The 25,582-nt window shown below is 35.1% G+C and overlaps 1 protein-coding gene across 5 annotated transcripts in view; it reads right to left on the reverse strand.

The window, feature by feature from the left end:
- Positions 1-1,210: 1,210 nt before the first annotated feature.
- SLC6A15 (solute carrier family 6 member 15) overlaps positions 1,211-25,582 on the reverse strand; it is a 45,618-nt gene continuing 21,246 nt past the window's right edge. For 4 of the 5 annotated variants that reach the window (XM_077845676.1, XM_077845675.1, XM_077845679.1 and 1 more), the window contains exons 3-12: positions 22,076-22,233; positions 21,590-21,716; positions 20,081-20,262; positions 18,566-18,676; positions 14,676-14,917; positions 14,382-14,574; positions 12,808-13,000; positions 10,092-10,251; positions 6,306-6,468; positions 3,672-5,038 (exon numbers count right to left, since the gene is read on the reverse strand). In XM_077845676.1, coding sequence (XP_077701802.1) covers positions 4,667-5,038; positions 6,306-6,468; positions 10,092-10,251; positions 12,808-13,000; positions 14,382-14,574; positions 14,676-14,917; positions 18,566-18,676; positions 20,081-20,262; positions 21,590-21,716; positions 22,076-22,233 — 1,901 coding nt within the window. In that variant the 3' untranslated portion in view covers positions 3,672-4,666. Of the gene's footprint in view, positions 1,692-3,671; positions 5,039-6,305; positions 6,469-10,091; positions 10,252-12,807; positions 13,001-14,381; positions 14,575-14,675; positions 14,918-18,565; positions 18,677-20,080; positions 20,263-21,589; positions 21,717-22,075; positions 22,234-25,582 lie in introns of those variants that run through there. The other variant, XM_077845680.1, reaches the window with a different exon arrangement.

Raw genomic sequence — 25,582 nt, forward strand, 5'->3', positions numbered from 1 at the left:
TGTACCAAAAAATTGTATTTAAAAACTATATAAGGAAAAAGTAAAAAAATAAAAACTATATAATGAATAAACTTCGATTTGATTAGTTAAGCAGAGAGACAGGGGGCCATCCAGATCCCCTCTTGCTCGGACAGGGTGTCTTCTTTGTTCAATTGTGCCAGATATTGACTTAACTGACCCCAAGTGTTTTCAGATTGATCCTTTTAATATTTATTCAAATTAAAGTAAAACTTTAAAATGAAGAGGGAAAAAAGCATAATCCTGACAAAACAGAGATGCTGTTTTTCTAGGGAAAATGAATATAGGCCAGGCACCTGCATGCATGAATTCTGTTGACCTGGTCAATAATGTGGGTAAACGCCAGTGATAAGCAGATCAAATGAATGCCACATTGCTACCATGTTAAGCTTTACTCAATCTTTTCAAATTGGCGTACATTAAAGTACTGTGTTCTGCTTTTTTGCTTTGTATAAGCATCCCTTTAAAGAACAGTAAAATGACATATTTTTGCAACTATTTAATGGCTTTTTCTCAAGAAAATTGTATTCTCAGACACATAAATGCCACTCTCTTCTAAAATTGTGATCTTCCTTCCTATACAACATATGAATATATTCTGAAGAGGCAAATGGGGAGAAAGAATAGCAGCTGGGTACCACTATTAATCTACAGGGTTCTTTGTATTTACATGGCACCACACGCAGCATTGCATGGGTACCACAGGGCTTGTTTTTTGCTATTCGTATAAATCAGGTGTTTTTGGAAGTACGTGGGTGGCTCAGTCAGTTAAGCATCTGCTTTTGGCTCAGGTCATAATTCCAGGGTCCTGGGATACAGTCCCACATGGGACTCCCTACTCAGCAGAAAGTCTGCTTCTCCCTCTGCCTCTACATACACCCCATCTCTGCCCCACTTGTGCTTGTTCCCTCTCCCTCTCTCTCTTTCAAAAAAATATTTTTTTTAAATCAAGTCGGTTTTTTTTGTTGTTGTTGTTGTTATTGATGGTCATGGTGGTGGTCTCTGTGTGTATTCTGAGGATGATTTTGAGAATGACAGGTGTGTTAAAGCAATAGCAGAATCCAAAGGTCATTGAATTCAGGACAAGATATCGTCCCAGCCTTTTTTTCTCTTCTTACCTTTGCATGATAGGCATTCTCTAGGCAGTGTTTTAGATGCGAACATATGGCCAAATAAGGAGACAATAAGCCAATTTTAAAGTCAGTCATTTGAGGCAAAACAACATATGAAACACTTTATTTCAGTGTTAGTTATGAAAGTAAAATATGCTATGCTCAGTAATGACTAGCTTATGGAAAGTGTTATCTTTAATATTTCCAATAGTTTTCTAGAGTTTTATGTGTTTTCCATCAAAACTTTACGGCTCAAGAGATTTACAACTAACATTTATGGGAAAATCCATATAATTGGTATTGATTTAATTCATATACAATGAACATAGATATGGATCTTTGGGGGGAGTGTTCAGGCAACAGTGACCAGAATAAATTCAAAGGAGAAATATTTTACTCTTCAAAGCATTTTTTAGATTATGATTTCCAACTTCTATCCACCTAAATTATTTTCCTCTCCAGTTATCACAGTTATAGCATCTTCATTTTCATTCTGCTTGATTGAAGACAATTAGAATTCACATTTACTTGTCCTTTTCATCTCCTTCATACCCACGGTTCCTAACCAAGAATGCACATTAGAATAAGTTTTAAAAAAAAAAAAGCCAGTCATGTCCTGCATCCAATCCTAAAAGAATTCACATTTAATAGGTCAGAAATATGTCTCTAAAAAGGTCACAAGTAACTCTAAAGCATAATTATAGTTAAGAAACACTTTACCTCTTAATCTTAAGTTTTCTGGGATCACTTGCCCAACTAAAAATTCAATAATGAAAGTACCTTCTTCTTTTAAAAAATGCACATACACATAAACACATGGAAATGCAAAAAATACTTTCATAAGATTACATCCCATGATTTCATTGCACCAAACTGCTAGACTTCCTCCTTATGATTCTAACACCTAATACCAAGTACTTCTTCCCTTTTACCCACTGTGAATACTCTGTTAGCCCTACTTTCACACTCCCCAGCCTTCTTTCCATTTGAGGGTAGACAATACTTGACGGTGTTATATCCAGGTATAATTTAGGCCAGAGTTTACAAAAGTGGTGTAAAAGTACTACGAAAACAGGTATAGCTCATATGCACTACTGTTTACTGATTAAATACTACACATCTGGGAAAGAGCAGGAAAGGGGTCTCCCTGACAAAGAGAAGAAAATAGAGTAAAAAATGGATAGTTCACACTAATTACAATAGTGCTTTGGCTTAGTACTAAGAATAGGGTAGATTCTTGGTGAAGAGATGCTCAGTGAAAGGGAAGCAAATGCGTAAATACACTAACAGCTGAAGAACTGACTGAATAAAAGAAGCAGAAAGGAGAGGCCATCCTGTTCTTTTCACTGTCTAGTTGCCTCATCTGCCAAGTGAGGGTACTAGAAACAGTTTGGATTCTCTTCCATCGTACAGCATCCCTGCACTTTACTGTGTAAATAGAAGGGAGGACATCTATTCACCATTGGAAGGCAGGTATCCAATCTGTAGATTAAGACGCCATGGCAAGAGAGTGGGCAAAGAGGGATGGTGCCATCTGACAGTGCATAGTCGTGATAGCTACAGGCCAGCAGACAAAGTCAGTGTTTGCTACAAACTTCTCAATATTGGGGAAGCCTATAAAAATATTGCTTCAACCCAAAACTAAGATATATTCCTTCAACTTCTGAAATAATGAGGCAGATGTGCCTTCACATGAAACACTGTCCAGAATAAACTATTCATAGAAATAAGTAAGATCCAGAAGGCAGAACACAAGATGTGTATGCATAGAGCATCTCCAAAAGGATACATAAGAAACCGGTAATGGTGGTTGCCTTTAAGGATGGAACTGGGTGGCTAGGAGAAGTGTTGGGAGGGAAGTTTACTCTATATTGCATTGTTAAAAATTTTGAGTTCTGTAAAATGTACATATATTGCCTGCCAATGAATATTTTTAAATTTTAAAGTGATATAAAATATAATATTAATGAGTGTGTAAAAACAAAAATCACAAGTTTTAGTCACCAGTGGAATTATATTTTAAATGCTGTGAGGCAGTCTGATAACATAGGTCTAGCAGACCAAACATATTGGGCCAAAAAGACATTGATGGGTCTGGTGTTTGTACTACCTCCCCCATTTTGCTGTTGTATTCATTGCGATTATTTAAACATGACTAAGCAGCAAAACAGTTATTAATAGAAGCCTTTTAGTGAGATGGCACTCAGTGGAGCTATACTTTATCTACTTTCATAGATGCAACAGTTTCATTAAAAAAAGTAATCATAATTTCTCACACTTCGGAGACAGTACTGACCCCGCAAACAGTCAACTGCACCCATGGTCTCCTAGGAGATTACTTTTTCAAGAATCATGAGACTACATTAGGACGCCATTTAACCATAGTACACTATTTTTCCTTTGTCTCTGAAGTGGGGTAACTCTATTAATCAACCTATGAATCCCTCTTGGAATGCGAGGATTAAGTATTACGAAATGCCTAAGCGCTGACTGAAATGCAGGATAATCCAGTTCAAGAAAAATCAGTATGGAGAACAAGCATCATGTTTAACTTCATTTATTTGCAGCTTAAAATGTAATGCCATACAATCTTAACAATCACTTAAAAAAGGATTTATATTTGCATAAAACAGAAGCAAAACAGAAAGATATGAAATAAAATGCCATCTTGCTTCAAGTTTTCAAATCAGTACGTAGATGTATAATATACATCTATATACATTGCAAGTATATATAAATATACTATGAGTAATCTTGAAACCACAATAAATATCAAGTAGGTTTTTAGGCACACGGCATAGGAAAATGCAGAATCTGCATAATTCTTGAGAGTGCTGAGTGACTCGTTCTTAGATCATTTTCACACATATATTTTACACAAAATATACAACCGTCACACACATGATCCCCAGTCACCTCTAAATCTAAACTGTCATCCAGCATTAGTGCCTCCTTATTCTTTGATACTATTGCTCTATACAGCCATTACATAAGAAAATATTTTGCAGTTTTCTTCAGTTAATTGCCTAAGAAGGTATCAGTGCTACCAAAATAAGTACAGCCTACCGACGCAATATATTCATGGAAATGTGCTTAGAGGCACCAACTTACAGAACTGCTCATTGTAATACTGGGCATTACCCTGAAGGCAAACTTATAAATTTTAAATCATACCATTCTTGGATTGCCAATACTATTAAACCAGAAATTATCAGAAACTGAGGTAACATCTGTTTTTTGTTTTGTTTTGAGTTAGAAATGTTTGAAAAAAACACCAGAAGTATTTTTAAAAATTCTGACACACATGGACCTCAGTCACTATCGGCTTTGTCTGTAACTCCTTTCTGCGCAAATGTAAACCAAAGAATCCGAAGGAATGCTCTAGTTGAAGTTACATATACTTAAGGATTAAAGATCACAGCCAAGGAACACCTGAGATCGCCCTCTGATAAATGAAGCCTAATGCTTCTCTTAGTAGAGCCAATGTTCATTGATAAAAATGAACCAACTGGAACCCACTGATGTTTTCCTCCCAGCTACAAGTCAGATTCTGGCATATCTGGCATGTCTGCCATCAAGTACCCGATTCCATATCGTCCATTGGGAGCAGTGTCCAGAGTTGGTGATCCACTCTGTTTTCGATAAATATTTTTACCAAAACTTGGAGATGACATCTCGCTGGATATCTTTCCATGAATGAGGCTTGCGTCATCTCCCTCTAAGTTTACAGGCTCTTTCAGAACCCTTCCTCTCTTATAGGTCACAGATGCTAAATTACCAGAACTATTGTCTATCACGTTGCAGCGACGAATGATAAAGACAGCTGGGATGGGCAGTATTGCCAGGACCATCAGCAAGATACAGACAACCAGTCCCCATGTTGGATAGCTTAGAAATTCTTCAGATGCCTGTGAAAGCCAAAAAAAAAAAAAAAAAAAAATCATCATTGATAATCTTCTTGCAAGTATGTGAAAAAAAAAAAAAACTGCATTTTTCTCAGGTCTGTAGGCAAAGAGTCTTGTGACATGCTTTGACCAACAAAATGGTGTGGAAGTGACATCAATCAACTTCCAAGGCTATGCTTTACTGGCCTTGCAATTTCTGCCTGTTTCTTAGGATGCTGCCCTGAGTCCATTATGCTAGAAAGAAGCCAAGAATGAAAGATTACATAGAGAGACCAGCTCTTCAAGTTTAATCAACTGTATGAGTTAGCTCAGGTAAGCCCTAGAGAAGAACCATGCAGCTCACCTGCAGAACCCTGAGAAATAATAAATCAGCATTACTCTCAGTCGTTAAGTTACATGTGCCACACTGCCTTTCTAAAATCTGAAAATCTGGGCAACCCGGGTGGCCCAGCGGTTTAGCGCCACCTTCAGCCCAGGGCCTGATCCTGGAGACCCAGGATCCAGTCCCATGTTGGGCTCCCTGTATAGAGCCTGCTTCTCTGCCTCTCTCTGTGTCTCTCATGAATAAAAATCTTTTAAAAAAACTAAAAATAAAATCTGAAAATCTAAGTTTTAAAGCACCTCTGGCCCCAAGGGTATTAGTAAGGGTTCACAGACTTGTGAATGCCCCAGTCATGAACTTAGTTGTTGTTATATAGAGTATTGACCACGGGATAGTTAAAGGTCAGAGGTATCCTGAAAAACAAGCCTTCTGATTTTATGACAATTAACATGTATCTTTATTGTTATGTGGCTAATGCACCTTGAAAACAGACAGTGAAACAGCCATTGCTAATATAAAGCGCTGATAACAAAACTTTCCTTCAATATTTATTTCGATTATATCTTCAATGGCTAATTCATATTTTCTTGTTACACAGTATCTGGGATATGATATGATACATTTATATAAAAATATTCCTGGAGGTTTGGGCAATACGTTTTCTAGAATCAAAGGCCCCCATAATTATTGGGTCACCTATGGTGACATAAACACAGATACTTTAGTGAGGACCAAGTCAGCATTTCTCGGGTATTAAAAAAAACCTACAATGTGTAACAAAACCATACATGTTTGGGGCCAAACAAAAGACAAATCTCAAGATCCTGGCATAGAAACAACATCATTCACTAAACAGCAAAATACACTGTGAAGAAAGCAAAAGACAAAAACCCCTAAAATAATGTTTTACATATATTTTTCATCTAATTTCCTTAATGTGTATTTTACCTTCTCTTCAACCCATGCATTATAGCCAGGGGGACTTAAGCCCATATTCACAACGCTCGCCATTAGCAGTGAAAATAGCATCAGGGGAGAAATGTATTTCCACATATAGTAGTAATATCTGTTGGGAGCAAAGCCCAGCATGTCCTTCAGGTCTTCCATAAACCTAAATAAAAAGAAAGCATTTAAATACGCCTCACGTTAATATTCCTATATTTTAAAAAGGTGCATTATATCAACAGTTTGACAAAGGTTTAGCTATGATACCCTGTGATATTTTATGCTGAATCAAAAATTGTATTGGGGGATGACATTAATTAGAAACATTTATATTTTGTGTAGCAAAAGCCCTCTATTTTTTTTTTTAGCAAAGGCCCTCTTAAACCAATTCCTGAAAAGTCCTCATTGATGACTTTCTATTCTATAAATATATTGTCTGCAATACATTAAAAATTCCTGATCTCTTTTTTTACTTAGCAATATTTAATATCATCCAATAGCCAATCAGTGTTTATATAACCTAATCTTTCACATAATCTAACCTAATTATATAACCTAATCTTTCACTTCTTTTCATAGTCTGAATTGAAAGAAGGTCCACACATTGCAATGGCTGATGTGTTTCTCAAACCCATTTTTCTTCTCCAGGTTCTTCCTACTTCTTTTTATTTCTTCCAATTTTTTGTTCAATCAGCTGGACGCTCTATCTCATAGTAATCTCACAGTCTGGATTTTGTTGATTGCATCTACACAGTGTTGCTTCACACGTGTAACTGATCCTCTTATTTCCTATAAATTACCACTTAGACCTGGTAACCATTAGACTTGGGTTGTTGTTTTAAGTAAGGTTATCACAGTATCATTTATGTGAAATAGAGTTCACCCTGTTAGGTATATGATGTTAAACTGTCAAAGCATATAATCATCACATAGTAGTCTACATCCCTTGACATTTATCTAGCGATAATTAACGCTCACCCAGCAGTGCTCGTACCAATGTTTCTGTAGAGTTTTGTTTGTGTTAAGATGGTTATCTAGTAGATTCTTCAAAGAGAGATCACAGTAACTATATTCCCCCTAAGTTCTTGTTCATAATTGGCTATATAGTCACTATACTTGAATGTGCGTTTTACTGGTTTAAAAAATCTGTGGAAAAAAAAAAAATCTGTGGCTTGGACGTCTGGGTGGCTCAGCGGTTGAGCGTCTGCCTTCAGCTCAGGGTGTGATCCTAGAGTCCTAGGATCGAGTCCCACGTCGGGCTCCCTGCGTGAAGCCTGCTTCTCCCTCTGCCTGTGTCTCTGCCTCTGTGTGTGTGTGTGTGTGTGTGATGAATAAACAAGTAAAATCTTTTTTAAAAAATAAATAAATAAATAAATAAATAAATAAATAAATAAATAAATAAATAAAATAAAATAAAAGTAAAATAAAATAAAAATTTGTGGCTTAGGTTTTCCTTCCTTGAGATTGTAAATATTTTAACTCATAATATTGTTACAGGAAATTTGTTGACTATCAGATTTTTCTCTTATAAACAACTTTGGCTTGTTGGTTATTGTTTTTGCCCAGATGGCTTTCTTTTTCTTCTTCTTCTTTTGTTTGTTTTTTGTCTTAAAGTAAGAGCCTAGACTATATCCTGTTTTGGCCATTACGTCTATTTTTCTAAATATGTCATGTGCCCCTTCAACATTTAGGTTGTCTCTTATTTTAGGCAAGTTTCTTGAATTACAGGTTTAGTATTATTCTGGCCACTGCTTTTAGAGGACTTTATTGTACACATTACACATGTGGAGTCATCTTTGTTTAATACTTGTCCCTATTCTTTTCCTTAGCCCCTTTGTTATTTCTTCCAGATTTTAAAAAAAAGTATTCCTTCTAATTCTTGTAGAACTAGATATGGTGCTTATTGCTTTTGTGTTCTTTTTAATTTGATCATCATTTCTGAATATTATTATTCACAATTACTTCCTGAGTTCTACTACCTGTTTTCAAATCTTCCTTTTCTCTAATTATCATATTTCTTGATTTTTAAACAACTGATAAATGCTATTCTTTTTCTTTTTGGAAAATTTATTTCAACTCATTTTGAAATGTAGTTAGTTTTTCATCTATTTTGCTTGTATGCTTTTGTTGTCTATAGGGATTTATTCTGCTCCTTTCCTTTTAAAAAAATTTTTTTCCCAAAGATTTAACCACATTCCATTGAAATGAATTTTCCTGCATTTTTAGACACTAAGATATACACTAAAAGATGGCAGAGCATTTTTTGGCATTTTTAAGAAAGAGATTTCTATCTTAGAAGGTTATTGTTAGGCTCGTGGGCAATGTATGCAGAGCACACTACCTCACATACAGTAGGAATTTAACAGGTGCACATATAGTAGAAATTTAATAGATATCAGGTTAATGACTACTATTAGTCATGGCATCATTTCTCCTGCTGCTATTAACTATTATTATTTAGGGACACTAACTACTAAAAAGAGAATTTTGTACTATGCCTATTGTAAATGACAAACTATATAAATGGAAGTCGAAATTATGATCTTATCGATCCAAAGATCAGCCCAATAATGATATCCTATTCCAACACAGTGCAAGTTAGGAGTTGGGGGTAGAGTATAGAGAAAGCTAATTTTGCATTGAAGGTCTAATTAACAGTCCTGGCTCTATAGCTAATATACTGATTCTCCTGTTCAAGTAAGGCCAATTTTCCACCTGTAATATGGATAATATTAGTTACCACAGGGTATTTTATTTTTATTTTATTTAATGCATGCCAGACAGCTATCACTACTATTGACATATAGTAGATGATTATTAAAAGTAGGTCCCCCGCCCTTCCTTACCTGGAGGGTTTAACACTAATAAAAACATTCTCTAAGCATTGTCATGAAACTCTTTCAAGGCCAATAATATTCCCTACATTGTTTAAGAGCACTCTGGTCTTCGTGCAACATACTCACCCCTACTTTACACAGACCTCTAATAAGCTTGCTGAAGTCCATATGTTAGCTAAAGACAACAACTTTAAAAAAATATTGTACAAAACCTCCGGTAACCTTTTTCTTCTGAGATTACGTTAATGCCTCATTTCATGCCAAGTATATATACTTTCCACATCTAGCAGGCATATAATCTAGAGGCTTAGGCGTCTAGCAATTCAAATAGTGACTCCGCATGAATATGAAGTTTGTGCAGAGCAAATGCCACATACGCCTCCAGAGCAAGATATATCATTTTCCAAAACTGACCTGCTACTTAGGACATTATGTAGCATAATAAAATAAGGCATTATGTAGCATAGTAAAATAAAATTCCTCCCACAAAACAGATTAGTAAAGTAATTGGGAAGATAGGCTTTAAAGCTCAGCAGAGACAGCTATGGACCCCAGGTGTGCCTCCGCCCAGGTAGGTGATGAGCTGGTCCGGTGATGTCTCATAAGCCTGAGAAATGTGAAATGTGGGCAATAATAACCTAAAATAACAAGGTTTTGGACCATAGCCACTACTCCCCAGATCCTGGCAGTTACTATTTGATAACTAGGATTAAATCAAAGCTCCAGAATCCTAGATTATCTTACTGCCTACACAATTCTAGCTAATCACCTAATAGGAGACTATACTTTATTAAAAGGACTGAATGAAGAAGAGCCTGCAAAAGATCTGACTTTGCTGCAAAGAATTTTTCCCTCTACTCATTTCCCTCCGCATATAGATGAAATAGACATTGACAATTGTTTTTTCCAAAATAGAGTTGAAAAATGAATGCATAAAAGCAAATATACTTACTTATCTATGCCATAAACAAAGGATACAGCAATATTCTCCAAAATAACTATAATTAGCAGAGGCAGCGTAGCAGAATAATCATCAAACATTGTAACGAAGTAATTTCCAGAGCGTTGCACAAATATCAGGCCAATACAAAATGCCAGAAGACAACAGACAACTGTACAAAAGAAATAGATTCAAAAACTAAGCTTTTATTCAGTCAAGTCTTTTAAATTTAATTATGAATTCTTACATTCAAACAATGTTGTCTTCACTTTTATAACCTGTCAATGATAAAAAGAGGCAACACTTTTCCTGATACTTTGGAATATAATACATGGGCAGTTAGTGACTTGGACTTAGCCCCAGATTTAATATGAATCACTGTAGACAGTAACTTTTGACCAGCTACTGTTAATGTACAAGCTTAAAGAGATTTCTGGAATCCATATAATATTCCTATATTTATGTTAGACTCTATTCTCTCACGCACTTCAGTTGAGATGTTGTCAAATACAAAAGATGACTGTGTTCTATTCCTCAACCACCTGTTAGCAGAGGTGAGTAAAAGTGGTAAAGCAGAGGGGATCCCTGGGTGGCTCAGTGGTTTAGCACCTGCCTTTGGCCCAGGGCGTGATCCTGGAGTCCCGGGATCAAGTCCCACATCGGGCTCCCTGCATGGAGCCTGCTTTTCCCTCTGCCTCTCTCTCTCTCTGTCTCTCTCTTCTCTCATAAATAAATAAATAAAATCTTTTTAAAAAAAGAGTAGTAAAGCAGGTACTTCAGTTCAGGAGGGGAGAAAACAACATCCTTGGGTTCACTCACATGGGGGTTCCCTGACAATCTCCACTAAGCATGGGTTAAGTGAAGTCATCTCCTCCACCTCTTAAACTAGTAGTGTGAGTTACATCACACATAAGTGAATAGTATATGTCAACATATAATGTAGGGAAGGCAAAGTAACTTTACTTGGGGCCTATCACATATGGAAATATTTAAATGCTTGTCACAGTACGCAGTACTCAGAGTCTCAGGATGGAAGTAGCAGGGCACCAACTTCCACCATGTTACATAGTAAATATGAAGAAAGCGTATTGTAGGTGCTGCAGATTTGATTGGAAAAGATCATAAGTAATTTACTTATCTAAGTCCTACCATACTGTCAGAGAAGACAAAAGCACATCTGGCAAAGATGATGGAGGAACAGTTCATCAAGGTGAAATATGACTTTAAATATAGGTATGATCCCGAAAGACAGGTAACGGAAAAACAGAGGACATTCCCCTCTGCGTGGCACCAAACAGGTTCTCCAGTGGGTTCACCAAATAATACCCTGTGTGTTTTTTCCTTCTACACTGTTGCTTTTCCCTTAATTTTTCAAGCCCTCTTACTACAGAAGGGTTTAGACATGGGGTAAGCATGAGGAAAGCAACAAAGATGTTATTTAGTACACGCATCAAGAAGGATATTGATAGCCTTGAACGGAATAGAAACTTCAGAAGAAGAGGCTGCCTTGTGGGAGATGATAAGGAAGTTTCTCATTTAGGTTCAGCTGAGTTGAGGATGTTGAGACGAAAGTATTTAACAAACTTTTGAAACTGTTTTACATACATACACACAAACTTAACAGAGCAGTGAGCGATAAAGATACATATTTGAGAATTATTTACACACAAGCTATTACTAATCTTCCAGAGCAAAAAAAAAAAAAAAAAAAAGAACTTTGAGGAGCTTATATATTATTGCCCAGCATTCAATATCATATTTTTTTCCAATTTGTTTTTGCATTACTTAAAACACTGTTGGACTCTGGTCTGGACTCTGGTCTGTCTGGCTTCCTTAACTATTCCCTTTATCTCTGTTTATATATGCTAAGCTAAAGCTATTACTAAAAAAAAGAAAAAAAAAAGAGCTATTACTAAAGCTATCCTCTGACACCTAGAAGACCTTTTCCCTTTCCAATTCAACTGCCATCTCTTTCACTGATAGTTCCAGTATATATTTAGGTGAACCTTGCAGCTTCTTGATTCTTGTAACATGTTAAGATGCTATTAGGGTACTATGTTATCTATCAGTATATTACATGGTGTAAGTCTTATGTGCCCAACTTGGTTTTAGTTACTGGTACTATTATTTTTGGAGACAAAGCTCTTCTGTATCTCCCGTATCTCTTATAATTTCTCTTACATCCTTTAAATCCTTCAAATGCAAAGATGATGCAGTACAAAACTCGTACTTTAAAAATTGCTTACAGACTTTACTTATTAATAACCATCAATATTGACAAATTATTTTATTTTCTTTCCTACTCAGAGATATTAACTACTAGCAGGCTACAAGAGATATTTTATATGAACTGAATTTAGGTTTATCAATTTCAACTATGCACTTTTTTGGAAAAGGAATACTGGATCTCAACTTTTAAAAATAATTACTTGTCTCACTTAAAAATTATACATGAACATTCTATGACTTTATTCTAGTGCCAGTAATTCATGATAGTGATACTATTATTAATAAAAAGTAATATAATAAGTAATCACTAATAGTATAATCTACATTAAATCTATCATTTGCATTGTATATAAACATATAAATAAAATAACAAATAATAATAACACATATTCATGAATGGGCATTAATAAAACACTTTCCTATTTCCAACTCTGACCTCTCACCAAGAGTAAAATGGCCTGTGCCAGTTCAATGAAAAGACAAACACTTAAAAACTCACCAGTAAGAATTTCTTTCCTCGCTTTGAAAGTGTCCACAATGGGTGTGATGATCCCTTCAATGGTCCCAAACATGCTGCCAATCCCTAGGTTTACCAGCATGAAGAAGAACATCACTGACCAGAAGGGGGATGCAGGGAAATGTGTCATTGCTTCTGTAAAGGCAATGAAAGCTAAGCCAGTTCCCTGAACTGCCTGTAAAATACATAAATTAGCAACATTAGTACTGAGCAATATTACCGGATGGCTAAATATATCAGTTACATAGGGGAGGGAAAACTGAATAATGCTTGGGGGTTTCTGGAAATAGGCTGATATCATGCTGTCTCCTAAGAAACTGCCTCTGAACAAAAGTTGATTGTGTTACCTCATAAAAACAACAGGCCAGAATTAAAAAAGGAAAAAAGCAAAAGCAAAAACTTTTAAGGGTAACTTAGTAATTAAATCTTTCTTTACAGAGCTCAAGATTTTTATGTAAATGATGGCTCCATCCAGAACTTCCTGCACATCATTCTTTATGTTTAGTCTCATGTGTAGTGTTAGCTATCTTACTGAGAGGGATTAATGGTCAAATTCTCCATTACATTTTCCTTTTTTGGCAATACAGGGAAGGGCAACAAACACAATGATACTTATTAATATTCACGTTTCATGTTTCTTAAAATAAATGACAGTAGCTAAAGGAAAGGACTTAATCATGACTTGTTAAACATAAATGGCTAAATATCAATTATGTGTCCAAACAATCATGCAATAAATAAATGACAGTCATAATTCAAATTTTGTATTAAATATTATACCGGGAAAAGTATCTAATTTCATTTTCTATGATGAAAGTCAATTTATATTCATAGTTTTAATTTTTTTAAGATTTTATTTATTTATTCACGAGACACACAGAGAGAGAGAGAGAGAGAGGGAGAGACACAGGCAGAGGGAGAAGCAGGCTCCATGCAGGGAGCCCGACGTGGGACTTGATCCCAGGACTCCAAGATCACTCCCTGGGCCAAAGGCAGGTGCCAAACCACTGAGCCACCCAGGGATCCCATCCCCCATAGTTTTAATTTTTGTGGCTTAATCAATGAGATTGCTTTTTAAAGTAAAGCAAACCTATGTAATTTTAAAAAGTATGTTCTTTGGATTTCTCTCTGTCTTATTTTTTTCCCTTTGCTTGTTTCATTCCCTAAATTCTACAAGTTAACAACTAAGATAAAAACTTAGAAAAAGGGATCCCTGGGTGGCGCCGCGGTTTGGCGCCTGCCTTTGGCCCAGGGCGCGATCCTGGAGACCCAGGATCGAATCCCACGTCGGGCTCCCGGTGCATGGAGCCTGCTTCTCCCTCTGCCTGTGTCTCTGCCTCTCTCTCTGTGTGTGACTATCATAAATAAATAAAAATTAAAAAAAAAAAAAACTTAGAAAAAAAGAAAGTATGTTCTCCGAAATAAAAAATGTGAGTTTTGAAAGAGCATAATCTTCTGCTGGCATTTTAAGGGTCATTTTCCTAAAAGAAGTCTTACAGATAATGCAAATTTCACTGAATGATAATTACTGTATTGCTTAAACAGAGCCTACTCACTTTATTTAGTTCATCTTCAATTTTACAGGAATTGAGATGAAGAGCAGAAAATTCTTCTTCTTTCACTTTTTGAATGATATCATAAACTAAACGATAATCTTCTGCAGTAACAGCTGAAAGGTTGATATGATGAGGAATAATATCCTGACTAATGTTGCCCATTTTCAAAAGTTTTATGATAATTTTCGAGTTTCTGAAAAATAGAACAACATGATGAATGAAGACTTTTGGGTTTGGGGGTATACTTTGTATATAATTATGTCATCAAAAGTTAAAGGAAATTAATATCCATACTCTGTTATGCATTTCTCATTTATAACATTTGCTTTAAAGCCCAGAACTGCAAACACCACCAGTGTTGCCAGGACAGATGTAAAAAAATTAACGAAGGACACCAGGACAGCATCAAAGTGGCAATTGTTGTCTCTTTTGTTGTAACTTGAAAAGGCGATGACACCACCAAATCCCAGACCTAAGGCAAAGAACACCTGAGTAGCAGCTTCTCTCCAGACCCTGGGCTCCATCATCATTTCAAGCTGTTTAAAATTAAACATAAGAGAAGTCAGCTGCAAAATAGTATTTCAGAATAATCTACATGGAATTAGTTCTATCATTTAAATACATCATAATGATATTTATGCGCCCAAAGGTTATTTAAACTGGAGGAATAATCTGTTCTTAGTAGAATAACAAAGTTTTCACTTAGCAGTGAAACAAGAAATATGAATAAGAAAAACCATAGACAATCAAGTGTGTAGATGGAGATTTTACTCACATAGAGATTTTCTACATTTTCTACATTTCTACATTACAGAAATTTTTAGGTTATTTTTAAGACAAATCAAAAGGAGTATTTGAAATTAACTATCTTCAATCATCTCTTACCTAAGTCTTTGTTTTCTTTACAAAGCAAAATAAATTAACTACCAACATAGTCTAATGATTTAACTAATACCTTGAGTTTTGTGTCTTCTTGTGGTAGTCTAATAGGGCAGATAATAAGCAGATTATAAACTTCGGAGAGTTGACTATTTGTACTTTGCATATTTACATATGTATTTCTTTCAAAAGTTTCCTGAAAGCCTCTCTGAAAATTGAAGCAATTCAACTACATCGTCTCAGAGACCCTTTCAGAGCCAATATTCTAAAGTTCTGAACCTGTGCTGAACATCTATTTCAAGTAACTCTGCTATGCTTCTGGGACAATTATCACTGTGTATAATCAAATCTTTTATTTATTTTTAATCAAATCTTTTAAACGGAACAATTAATATTAGCCATATCTGACACAGATGTCAATAAAGAATTAAATTTGATTTCAATAATAACAGTGTTTAAGTTGGTATTTTATCTCCTTTTACTATTGCAATGAAATTGCCTTCATTGGGAGCAACGTCAAATGTGGCTAAGAACATGAGTTCCACAGTCAGTTTCAGACCCTAATTTTGCCATTTAATAATCCAAAAATAGTGCAATCTAGAGTAAGTGGCTGCCCTCCCTCAGTTTCAGCTTCTTCGACCGAAGATGGGAGTAACAAGGCATATACCACTCTGTCATATTCCCTACCAAACCCTAAGAGCTCAATAACTATTGACATACATGGACTGTATTGGTAGGAACATTGATAAGCACTTTGTATGGATTATGTCATTCAATCTTCAGGACAATCCATGAAATTTATTGCTTGCTATTATCTGAATCTTAAAAAGGTTAAGTATCCTGACTAAGGTTACATGGCAGTTCTGGGAAGAGTCGGAATATGAACCAAAGTAGATTCCAAAATGCAGATTTTCTCAAATATGAGGATTTATTGTCCAATTAATTTTTGCTATTACTATTAAAATAGGATATAGGTACAATATTCTGATGAAGCTTATAGATCGTGATTAGATCTATAATTTATTGGGATACTGGGGTGGCTCAGCAGTTTAGCACCTGCCTTAGACCCAGGGCATGATCCTGGAGACCCGGGATCGAGTCCCACCTCAGGCTCCCTGCATGGAGCCTACTTCTCCCTCTGCCTGTGTCTCTGCCTCTCTCTCTCTCTCTCTCTCTCTCTCTCTCTCTCATCTCTCATGAATAAATAAATATCTTAAAAACATTTAAAAAATACAGATCTATAATTTATTAAGATTTAATTAAAATGTGCATATTGTTTATTAATCTTTGCTACATTATCATCCTGTCATTAACACTGAAGATGAATACACCCGACTATCTGTCTCTACTTTACCCACTAGATGGCAGGCAATGCCTATTTACTAAAGACATTCAGTTTACTTCCAAGTCCAGAACTAAATCTCCATTCACTGTTTTGGGAATAGTTGGTACTCTTTACTTTCTCCTGGGATGAACAACGTAAATTAAAAAGTAATTGACAACGAATCATTATTATATTAACTGACATACCTTGCAGTGACCTAATACAGAATTTTATCTACAGTCAATGAAAAGTGACCTGAAGAGTTAGCTATATTTTAATAGTGATTCCTCGTCTTGTTTATGTCAATAACGCCAGTTTTAAATTCAGAGCCAAGTAAAAATGTCATATCAAAGTAGTTTAATTCCAAGATTTCTATTTAAATCAAATATTTAGAATTTTGTCATGGGCAATTGCCAACTTATATAAAGAAGTTCAAACCAAAGGTTGTTATTCGAAGCTCAGAATCTTTTTCTCAGAAATCTTTTTAAAAATATTACAAGATTAATATTTTTGGTCAGTAAATATGGCCCATTTGAAGCTGATTTAAATTGTAATGCAACTGGAATCTATAAATCTTAACTAGGTATTCACTGGGGAGTTCCAACAACTCTACATGCTAACCAGGACTCTTGAATTAGTCAAGAAAATCAGATACCAATGGCAGAATTTTTGCTACTTAGAGAATGAATACCAAGCTGGAACCTGATACCCAAAGAACAAAGTGTCTTTTACATAGTATCAGGGCAGCTGCCAGGAGTGACAAAGAATTCCAAGGAAGATAATTTCTGCCCAAATCCTGCAGCAGGATGCTGGCTGCTCATTCACTCTTCAGATAACTTCCAATTCTGAACTAATTTTGAAATTTTATCTTTATAACTCCATGTTTACCTATGATAGTGTTAGCAAACTAATAACAAAGTGTTAATTTCATTTCATTGAATAACTAAAATGTATATGCACCTCAAAACTTGTTTTTGTTTCCTAACAAATCACTATATCAAGTCCACAGGATTAATTAATTAATAATAATAATAATTAATCCTCAAACTCAGTATTGAGTTCAATTCTAAGATGAATCAGAGAACATAAATTCTGAGCCTTCTATTGACCCAAATGAGAATTTTACTGAAATGTAAATGCATTTATAAAGGTTACAAAAATTCCCAAACTCACCACTATAAATATTATTCTAGGAGGTACAAAACCTCAAAACAAGAACACTGATATTCTGAGACAGGATTTAGAGTACAGAAGCCTTCTTTGCCTGGATTCATGAATTTTAGATGATCTGTCAACCTTCTGAGATGTTAAACAAATTAATATGTTCATTATGTTTCTCTGGTAAGAAGATGTTATTATCGTTTTGGGGTTTTTTGTTTCCAAAGGGGTCAATTACAAAAGGTTAAGAACCACTGACATAGAGAAGAAAGTAGAGAAGAGACGGAAAAGTCCTTGGGTGCCCAAGTGGATCAGTTGGTTACGTGTCGGACTCTTCATTTTGGCTCAGGTCATCATCTCAGGGTTGTGGGATTGAGCCCTGTGGTGGGCTCCATTCTCAGCATGGAGTCTGCTTGTCCTGCTCCCTCTGCTCCTCCCTCTGCACCTCCCCCTGCTTGCATTCTCTCTCTTTCAAATAAATAAATAAAATCTTTAAAAAAAAAAAGATTAAAAAGTCCCAAATTTAACAGTGTAAAAAATTAGAAGTTAGTTTACTATAAAAAGGGGAATTTTTAAAGTTCACATAGTGACTGCCTTACTCTAGAACTAAAATGGAACATTTAAAATTAGAAATAGATGGATATAATTATAGATATATAAAAGCCCTGGTTTTTCTAGGCTGTTTAATGTAACAGCTGTAATTTAAAAGGTTGGTATACATATGTTTAGGACAATTATCCCTTAAATCTAACTGTGGGAACATTTTAACAGTAAACAAAATGATTTTACAATCATAAGCCATAAATAGAAATGCAATACATACCTTAGGGGTAAACATGTGGCGGATGCCATCAATTGAACCATTTAAAAGGAGCACTCTGACTAGGAAGCATATAAGTACCACATATGGGAAAAGAGAACTAAAATACATGACCTACAAAGAAAAAAATAAATATAGGTGAGACATATTAACAACCATATTCCTTTCTATAGTTAAGATTATGTGTTCTGTTCTATACTTGGACAGTCTCCGTTTTTGTAGCATGATTAATAGTACTATTAATACCTTGTATAACCATCATACTAGAATGGCTTATTAGTCTTAATGCAATGTGACTTATTTAAGGTCCCATTTGAGATATAATAAGAAATAGGGAATCTCCCTTACACTCCTTTAAAATAGTCCACAGGTATGATGTAACTTGAATAGTGTTTCTTATAGTTCACAAAACAAGCAATCTTTAAGAGAAATAATGGCTACCATCTCCCTAACAAATTTCTACTTTTATTGTTTTAGGTCACAGCAACAGTCAAAACAAGTCCTTTTTTTTTTTTTCTTCATTAATCAAAATTCCATTATAATTCTGTAAAGCTTCTGAAGTAGAGGGCAGCCCCTGTTAAGTCTCCTAAGACTCTAATTAATGTCAAGGTTTTACTTTCTGCTTCACTAGTGTTCAGTTTAAAGTTAAGTGAATGTTTCTTGTAGAAAAGCAATTGTCCTGACCAGACGTTTACTGCTTCCTTGACATCTCCACGTGGAAGCCTAACAGGTCTCTAAAACTTTTCAGGTCCAGAAAAGAGCTTCTGACTTTCCCGCAAAGATGTCCCTACCTGTCTCTGTCTCAGCAAATAGCCCCACCATCCATCTAGGTGCTGAAGTCAAACATCTAGAAGCAGCCCTACACTACTGGTAATATTCTCCTAGTTTCCAGGCTACCGCTCATGTTATCTTATTCCTACTTAACACACTCCAGGGATTTTTTCATACAGTTGCAATAAAGTGTGAATTCCTCGTGAATTCCTCTCTCTCACCTGCAAAGCCTCACATTAGAGTGGCCTCCCTGCCCACCCCACCACCTGTCCCCCAGCTGAGCTAACCCCCAGGCCCTTGCCAGCTGCCTCAGACCCAGCTCTACAGCCTCAGAACAGAGCAGGGCTGCACTCTCAAGTCTGAGTATGAGGCGCTCATCCCCTGATCTGTATGACTCACTGTCCTGTTATTTATGTCTCACCCTCATCTTTGGTGAACTAAGGGTCAAGGGAATGAACAGCAAAAATGAAGGTCTTTTAGGGAATGACACAAAATTTCAAAAAATGTCTTGGGTGAAACAAGGAAAGATTATAAGTGACTTTAGATTTCACTACAAAACACGTCCTTACTTATGTTCTTTCTTTAAACACACTTTCAAAAGCACTACTTTCCACCAATCTTTATTTAACTACCTAGAATGACACGATACTTGTAGTTTGCCCACAGACATTTATAGCAGAGCTTGAGGCGGGCATCACACGCAGGAGTGGTGAGGAGCAGAGTCAGGAGGGACTCTAACATACTAACTTTTCCAGAAGATTGAATGCCTTTGATCATAGCCAAGCAAACCACAACCCAGGCAGCCAGCAAGCAGACGGTCATCTTCCAGTTTAAGCCCCCACTTTCAGAAATGGAACTGGAAATATTCAGGGTTTCTCTGTACCAGTAATAGGTGGTGGCAGAACTTTTTTCACATTCTGGCTCTACAACTATGGAAAGAAATTCAGAGTAGGAAGAGTAATTAGGTTATTGTTCTGCTCCCAGTAAACCTGTAAATCAGTTCTTAATATTTCATAGAAAAGTACACTATTCTACAGAAGCATTTAAGTTCACCATGAAAACTCAACTGTGCAAAATTGTGAAAAATCCACAGACATGTATTCTTGTTGATATTTTTTATTACACATCGCTGAAATAGGAATATGTAAGCTTTTTATCAAAGTAGTTAAAACACATCAGGTTTATAGCCCCTTCAATGCCCAGAATTATCTGACTGACTTCCTGGGACAGAGCTGTCAAATATGCTAGCTGCTGGTCAGATGTGACTTTTGAAATAAAGCTAGTCTAAAGTGGCATGTACTATAAATACAAAATACCAGAAGATTTTAGAGACGTAGTGCAATTAAACAATGTAAATTAGGGCATTAATAATTTTTCTATTAATTATTTGTTGAAATGTTAATATTTTGGAAAAAATAGTTCACCTATTTCTTACTTGTTTCAGTGTGGCTAGTAGTAAATTTTAGACTACATATATGTGTTGCATTTGATGTTTACTGGACATCACTACTAGAGGGACTTGTCCTTTGTTTACGTTCTAGAATTTAAACATAAATGATTGAAAAACTAAACAAAACTAAACAGAACTAAAGATATAAAAACAATTACTTCAATCCTAATTCTTTTTGCCCTAATTTTTATGTTACTTTTATTTTTTTTCTCCTTTATGACTACCTGTAGGTCCTTTTAAAAAAAATTTGTGTGACTGAAGTATAGTTGACATACAATGTTATTCATTTTGATGTACAATATAATGATTCTACAATTCTCTACATGACACAATGCTCACCACAATAGGTGTAGTTAGTTACCATGTGTCACCATATAATTATTACAGTATTATTGACCATCTTCCTTATGCTGTACTTTTCATCTCCATAACTTACTCGTTTTATAGCCGGAAGTTGTATTTTATTTATTTTAATCAAAATATTAGGCATCAAGAAAGGTGTACAAAATAAAAAATTGTCAAAGTTAACAACTGAAGGGTTGTAATATTTTACCATAATGTCGTGGGGCATGATAAAATAACTTGGGAAGAGCTAGTAAAATTAGATGGTGCCAAAGGTCTTTGCTTTAAGTATGCCAATCCTAAAAGTGAAGAAAGCTTGCTAGGATAATTTTGCAAGATTTTTCTACATTATTTTCAGAAAAGAAAAAAAATCTCAAAATATCATGCCCTTAGCAACTTTATGATCTTTATATACAAAAAAAAAAAAAAACAAAAAACACTGTATGATATGATACATGTCTTACAAGTGTGTGAAGCATTTTTCACCAAAGGACATTGATCCCAAGGTAGAGGCTGCTGAAAAGATTGAGAAAAATAGAACAAACTCCAGCCAATGATGACATTGTAGTAGAGACCCACAAAAAAGCACACCTGCAAAACAAAATAGTGCGATTACATTATGCTTCCTATGCCCCTTCCTTTGAAATGAGATGAAATGCATAAAGGCCCATTTAACATGTTAAAAAATCCTCCCCATTTCATTTTTATTTGAAACACATTATCTTTTCTAAGAAGATGTCTCTCTTAGGTCTTAGGAACATGCATTATCAAGATTGAACTATATTAATATTTACAGCTTCGATAGTGTATTAGTGCAAACTAATCGTGTTTTTTTTAACACAGTTAAGAGTTGAATAGAAATACACACTCAAGGGTTTCATTTAAATGCAAACTATACAATAACAAACCCTGTAAAAATTATATAACATATACCATACCAGGAAACTTACTACACAACTTGCAAATCCAATGCCACCCAGTTTAGGGCTTATGTAATTCCACACACCAATGCTTCCTCGCCGGATTCTTTGACCCACAGCAAGTTCCAGGAAAAAAAGGGGAATACCTATTACCAGAAGCAGTATTAAATATGGCAAAAGATATGCACCTACAAAGACAAGAACAAATGAAATAGATCATATTTTCAAAAGTCACAGTAGAGAATACACTAATTTTGAATATCTCATAAAAGACAGTATTTGAACTTCTATTATAGTATAATTATAAAGGACTTGAAAGAATATGCAATTTCATCATTTTAAACCTTCTAGTATTTGAAACCTGGATTTGACAGCTACAAAGAGTTTCTGATAAAAAAAAAAATTATTGTAAAAGTAAGAATGTAAAGTTTTAGTTTCATTTTATTGGAAGGGTAGATCTTCATTTTCCATAAAAATAATTGATTTCTCAAAGTTAATTATTTTCTCAAGTAGGCTTCACAAACTCCTGGAATTCTTATTCATATGATGCTCATGAAGTAATTTATTAAATCTCATTCAAACTCAACTAAACATGCATTCCAAATCAGTTTAATTAGAATGAATGAAATTTTATAGTATTAAAGCTGACTTTTTTCCCCTAAATAACAACAGGGAAGAAGAAATAGCAGCTTAGACTGAAAAGGAAAAAAAAAAATAGGAAAAGAAAAAGAACTTTTACATCAGACAAATATCATTTTTTCTCATAAATACTTCATTTAAAAAGTATATTTCAGGAATTTTTGTTTCCCTTTTTTTTTAAGAGAGAGAGAGAGAATGTGGGCACATAGGCTAAGGGCAGGGGAGGGGCAAAGAGAGAAGGAGGGAGAGAATCTTAAGCAGGATCCATGCCTAGTGTAGAGCCTGTCATGGGGCTCAATCTCACAACCCTGAGATCATAATCTGAGTCAAAATCAAGTCAGAAGCTTAACCAACTGATTCTATACACTAATTCAAAATTAGTGTATCGCCACCCAAGCACCCCAAAAGGAATTTTTTATTTTTCAAAATTCTGTGAAGGGGCAGTGAAGTTGAGTGAGAAACTAAGATACTTAATACCTATTGAAAATACATGTGCAAATGTATATTATCCTTGTGGTAAGATTTTCATACTTAAGAAAATTATAGCTAAACCTCGAATTAAAACATATGACCAGTTATTTTAAAATAGTTTCACAATGTTAGTATCAGGCTTTATTAACTGATAAAGTTAAATGTGAAACGTATTCATTTCTATATAAGAACACATATGCAAACTATTCATTAAATAACCTCTAGAATGAACTTCCTACATTCAAATTTCCTATCTGGAGCTTTGTCCAATCAGATACTATCAAGGCAATCATGCAATTGATGGTGTCAATGCCATAAGAGGCCATTTGTTGTATTCTCCCATATTTTAAAAAAGAAGTGTTTGATGGCTTTGAATAGATTGAATAGATTCTGAGATTTATCTCAGTATCTTTGTACACCTCTGAAATTATGACCATATACAAGAATTTCCCTAATATTGTGGTCCATAGAAAATCTCTACTTTCTTATGACTGATTTGCAGTCTTTTGGACTTGAGTTGATTCTACAAATGGATACATAATGTAAAGCATGGATGTGTGAGCTCATAAAACAGAATTATCAAGTATCTAATACTAAAATGATTAGTAACATTCAGGTGCTAATGACCTTAAAATGTTTCCCAAAGGACTGAAAGTGCATTTTAACACATGCACCTAATCCTGGAATGTGGATGAGTTTGTGTATGTGTGAATGACAGGGAAAATGAATTAAAACTGGACTCCTTGGGAATCTTTCCTCAGTTATGTGTGCATGACATGCTATTAGATACTTCTAACTCACATTACTCACATTAGCCCCCATATTAATAATAGTTATAACTAAATAAATAAATTAAATAAATAGAAACATCATAACTAAGACAAAACTGAGCATTTACTATTTGCCAGGCACATTTCTAAGCCTGATACGCATAGTTATCCATGTATTCCTTACAAGAATCCAATGGGGTGAGTATCATTATCATCATTTTACAGATGCGGGAACTAAACTAGAAAAAGTAAGCTAACTTGTAAAAAAGGTCACATGGCTAGTGTGGGAAAGAGCCAGGCTTCAAGGCCAAATTGACTTCAAAACCTGAGCTGGTAAAATAAAATATATATATATTTTTAATATATATATTTAATGTATATATATATATACACATTAAAAATAATAAAATTAAATTAAAAAATAAAAATAAAACAAATAAAATAAATAATTAAAAAAAAAAAAAAACCTGAGCTGGAAGCTTCTATATTACACTACTTATTAAGCATCACCATTGTTCTTTAAGTTTAATATCTTCAGACAAATCATCTTATGTTGGGTCTGTTACTTTTTAGTTCTATTATTCATGAAGTGCCTCAAGTGACAAATGAGTGAGATTCAGGTTGTCTGAGGCTGTTTGACTAGACAGCCGAATACACTACTCAAATATCCCAAAAGCTCAACACTACACTGCATGTTGGGTATAGCCTTTTGTACCCTGGCAGTCATTTAGAGACGATAAAGTCCATTGGCATTTTGTAATATCACTGTCTAGTATTTGTGATTAGAACAAAGGAAACAATAGTAGGAACAGCATTTTGACTCTTTTTGCATTTGAAGATAAGGAGGAGGAGCACATGTTTCTAATAACTAATTTCTATTTTTATTTAATTGGAGTTAGATTTGCCAACATATAGTATAGCATCCAGTGCTCGTCCCATCAAGTGCCCCTCTCAGTGTCGGTCACCCAGTTACCCCATCCCCCGCCCGCCTCCCCTTCCACTACCCTTTGTGCTTTACCCAGAGTTAGAGGAGTCTATCATGTTTTGTCACCCTCTCTAATATTTCCCATTCATTTTCCCTCCTTTCCCCTATAATCCCTTTCACTATTTCTTATACTAATTTCTAAATATGAAATCCTTTGAGTTCTCTGCCAAAACAAAAATGGTATTAAATGGAAAGCAACATGACTTTAGCCAAGACAGCCTTCTTTCTCAACAGTGTGGCGAGTGAGGCTCACAAGATGAAAGGCTTAAAGATCAGAATTCATCTTCTGCTAGTCTTGGCAAATGGGATGGCTCATGAAAAACAAAAAGCAGGTAGTATAATAACTAGTCAAGTCAAACAAGTATAACTTATTTGACAAATAATGCATATGTGGTGTTAATGACTAGCTAAGGAGCTTACAGTTTCAGTGGCGTGCTGTGCAGTGTATCATGGACTCGCTACATTGATAATTACCTCTCAGGCAGATTTGTCCAACGGGCAACTATTTCTACACCAGTTGTTATGTGCCTAGCTGAATTAACTAAGCAAGATCTTAAATATATCTTGTTATCAGAACACCTTAGCTTTTTATCTTATAATCGAAAAAAGAAATTTCACATATGATTTTATTATTTCATTTGATTTGTACATCAAGTATAAATACCATATTTT

This window comes from Canis aureus, chromosome 13 (genome assembly GCF_053574225.1).
Source record: "Canis aureus isolate CA01 chromosome 13, VMU_Caureus_v.1.0, whole genome shotgun sequence".
NCBI classification, from domain to species: Eukaryota; Metazoa; Chordata; class Mammalia; order Carnivora; family Canidae; genus Canis; species Canis aureus.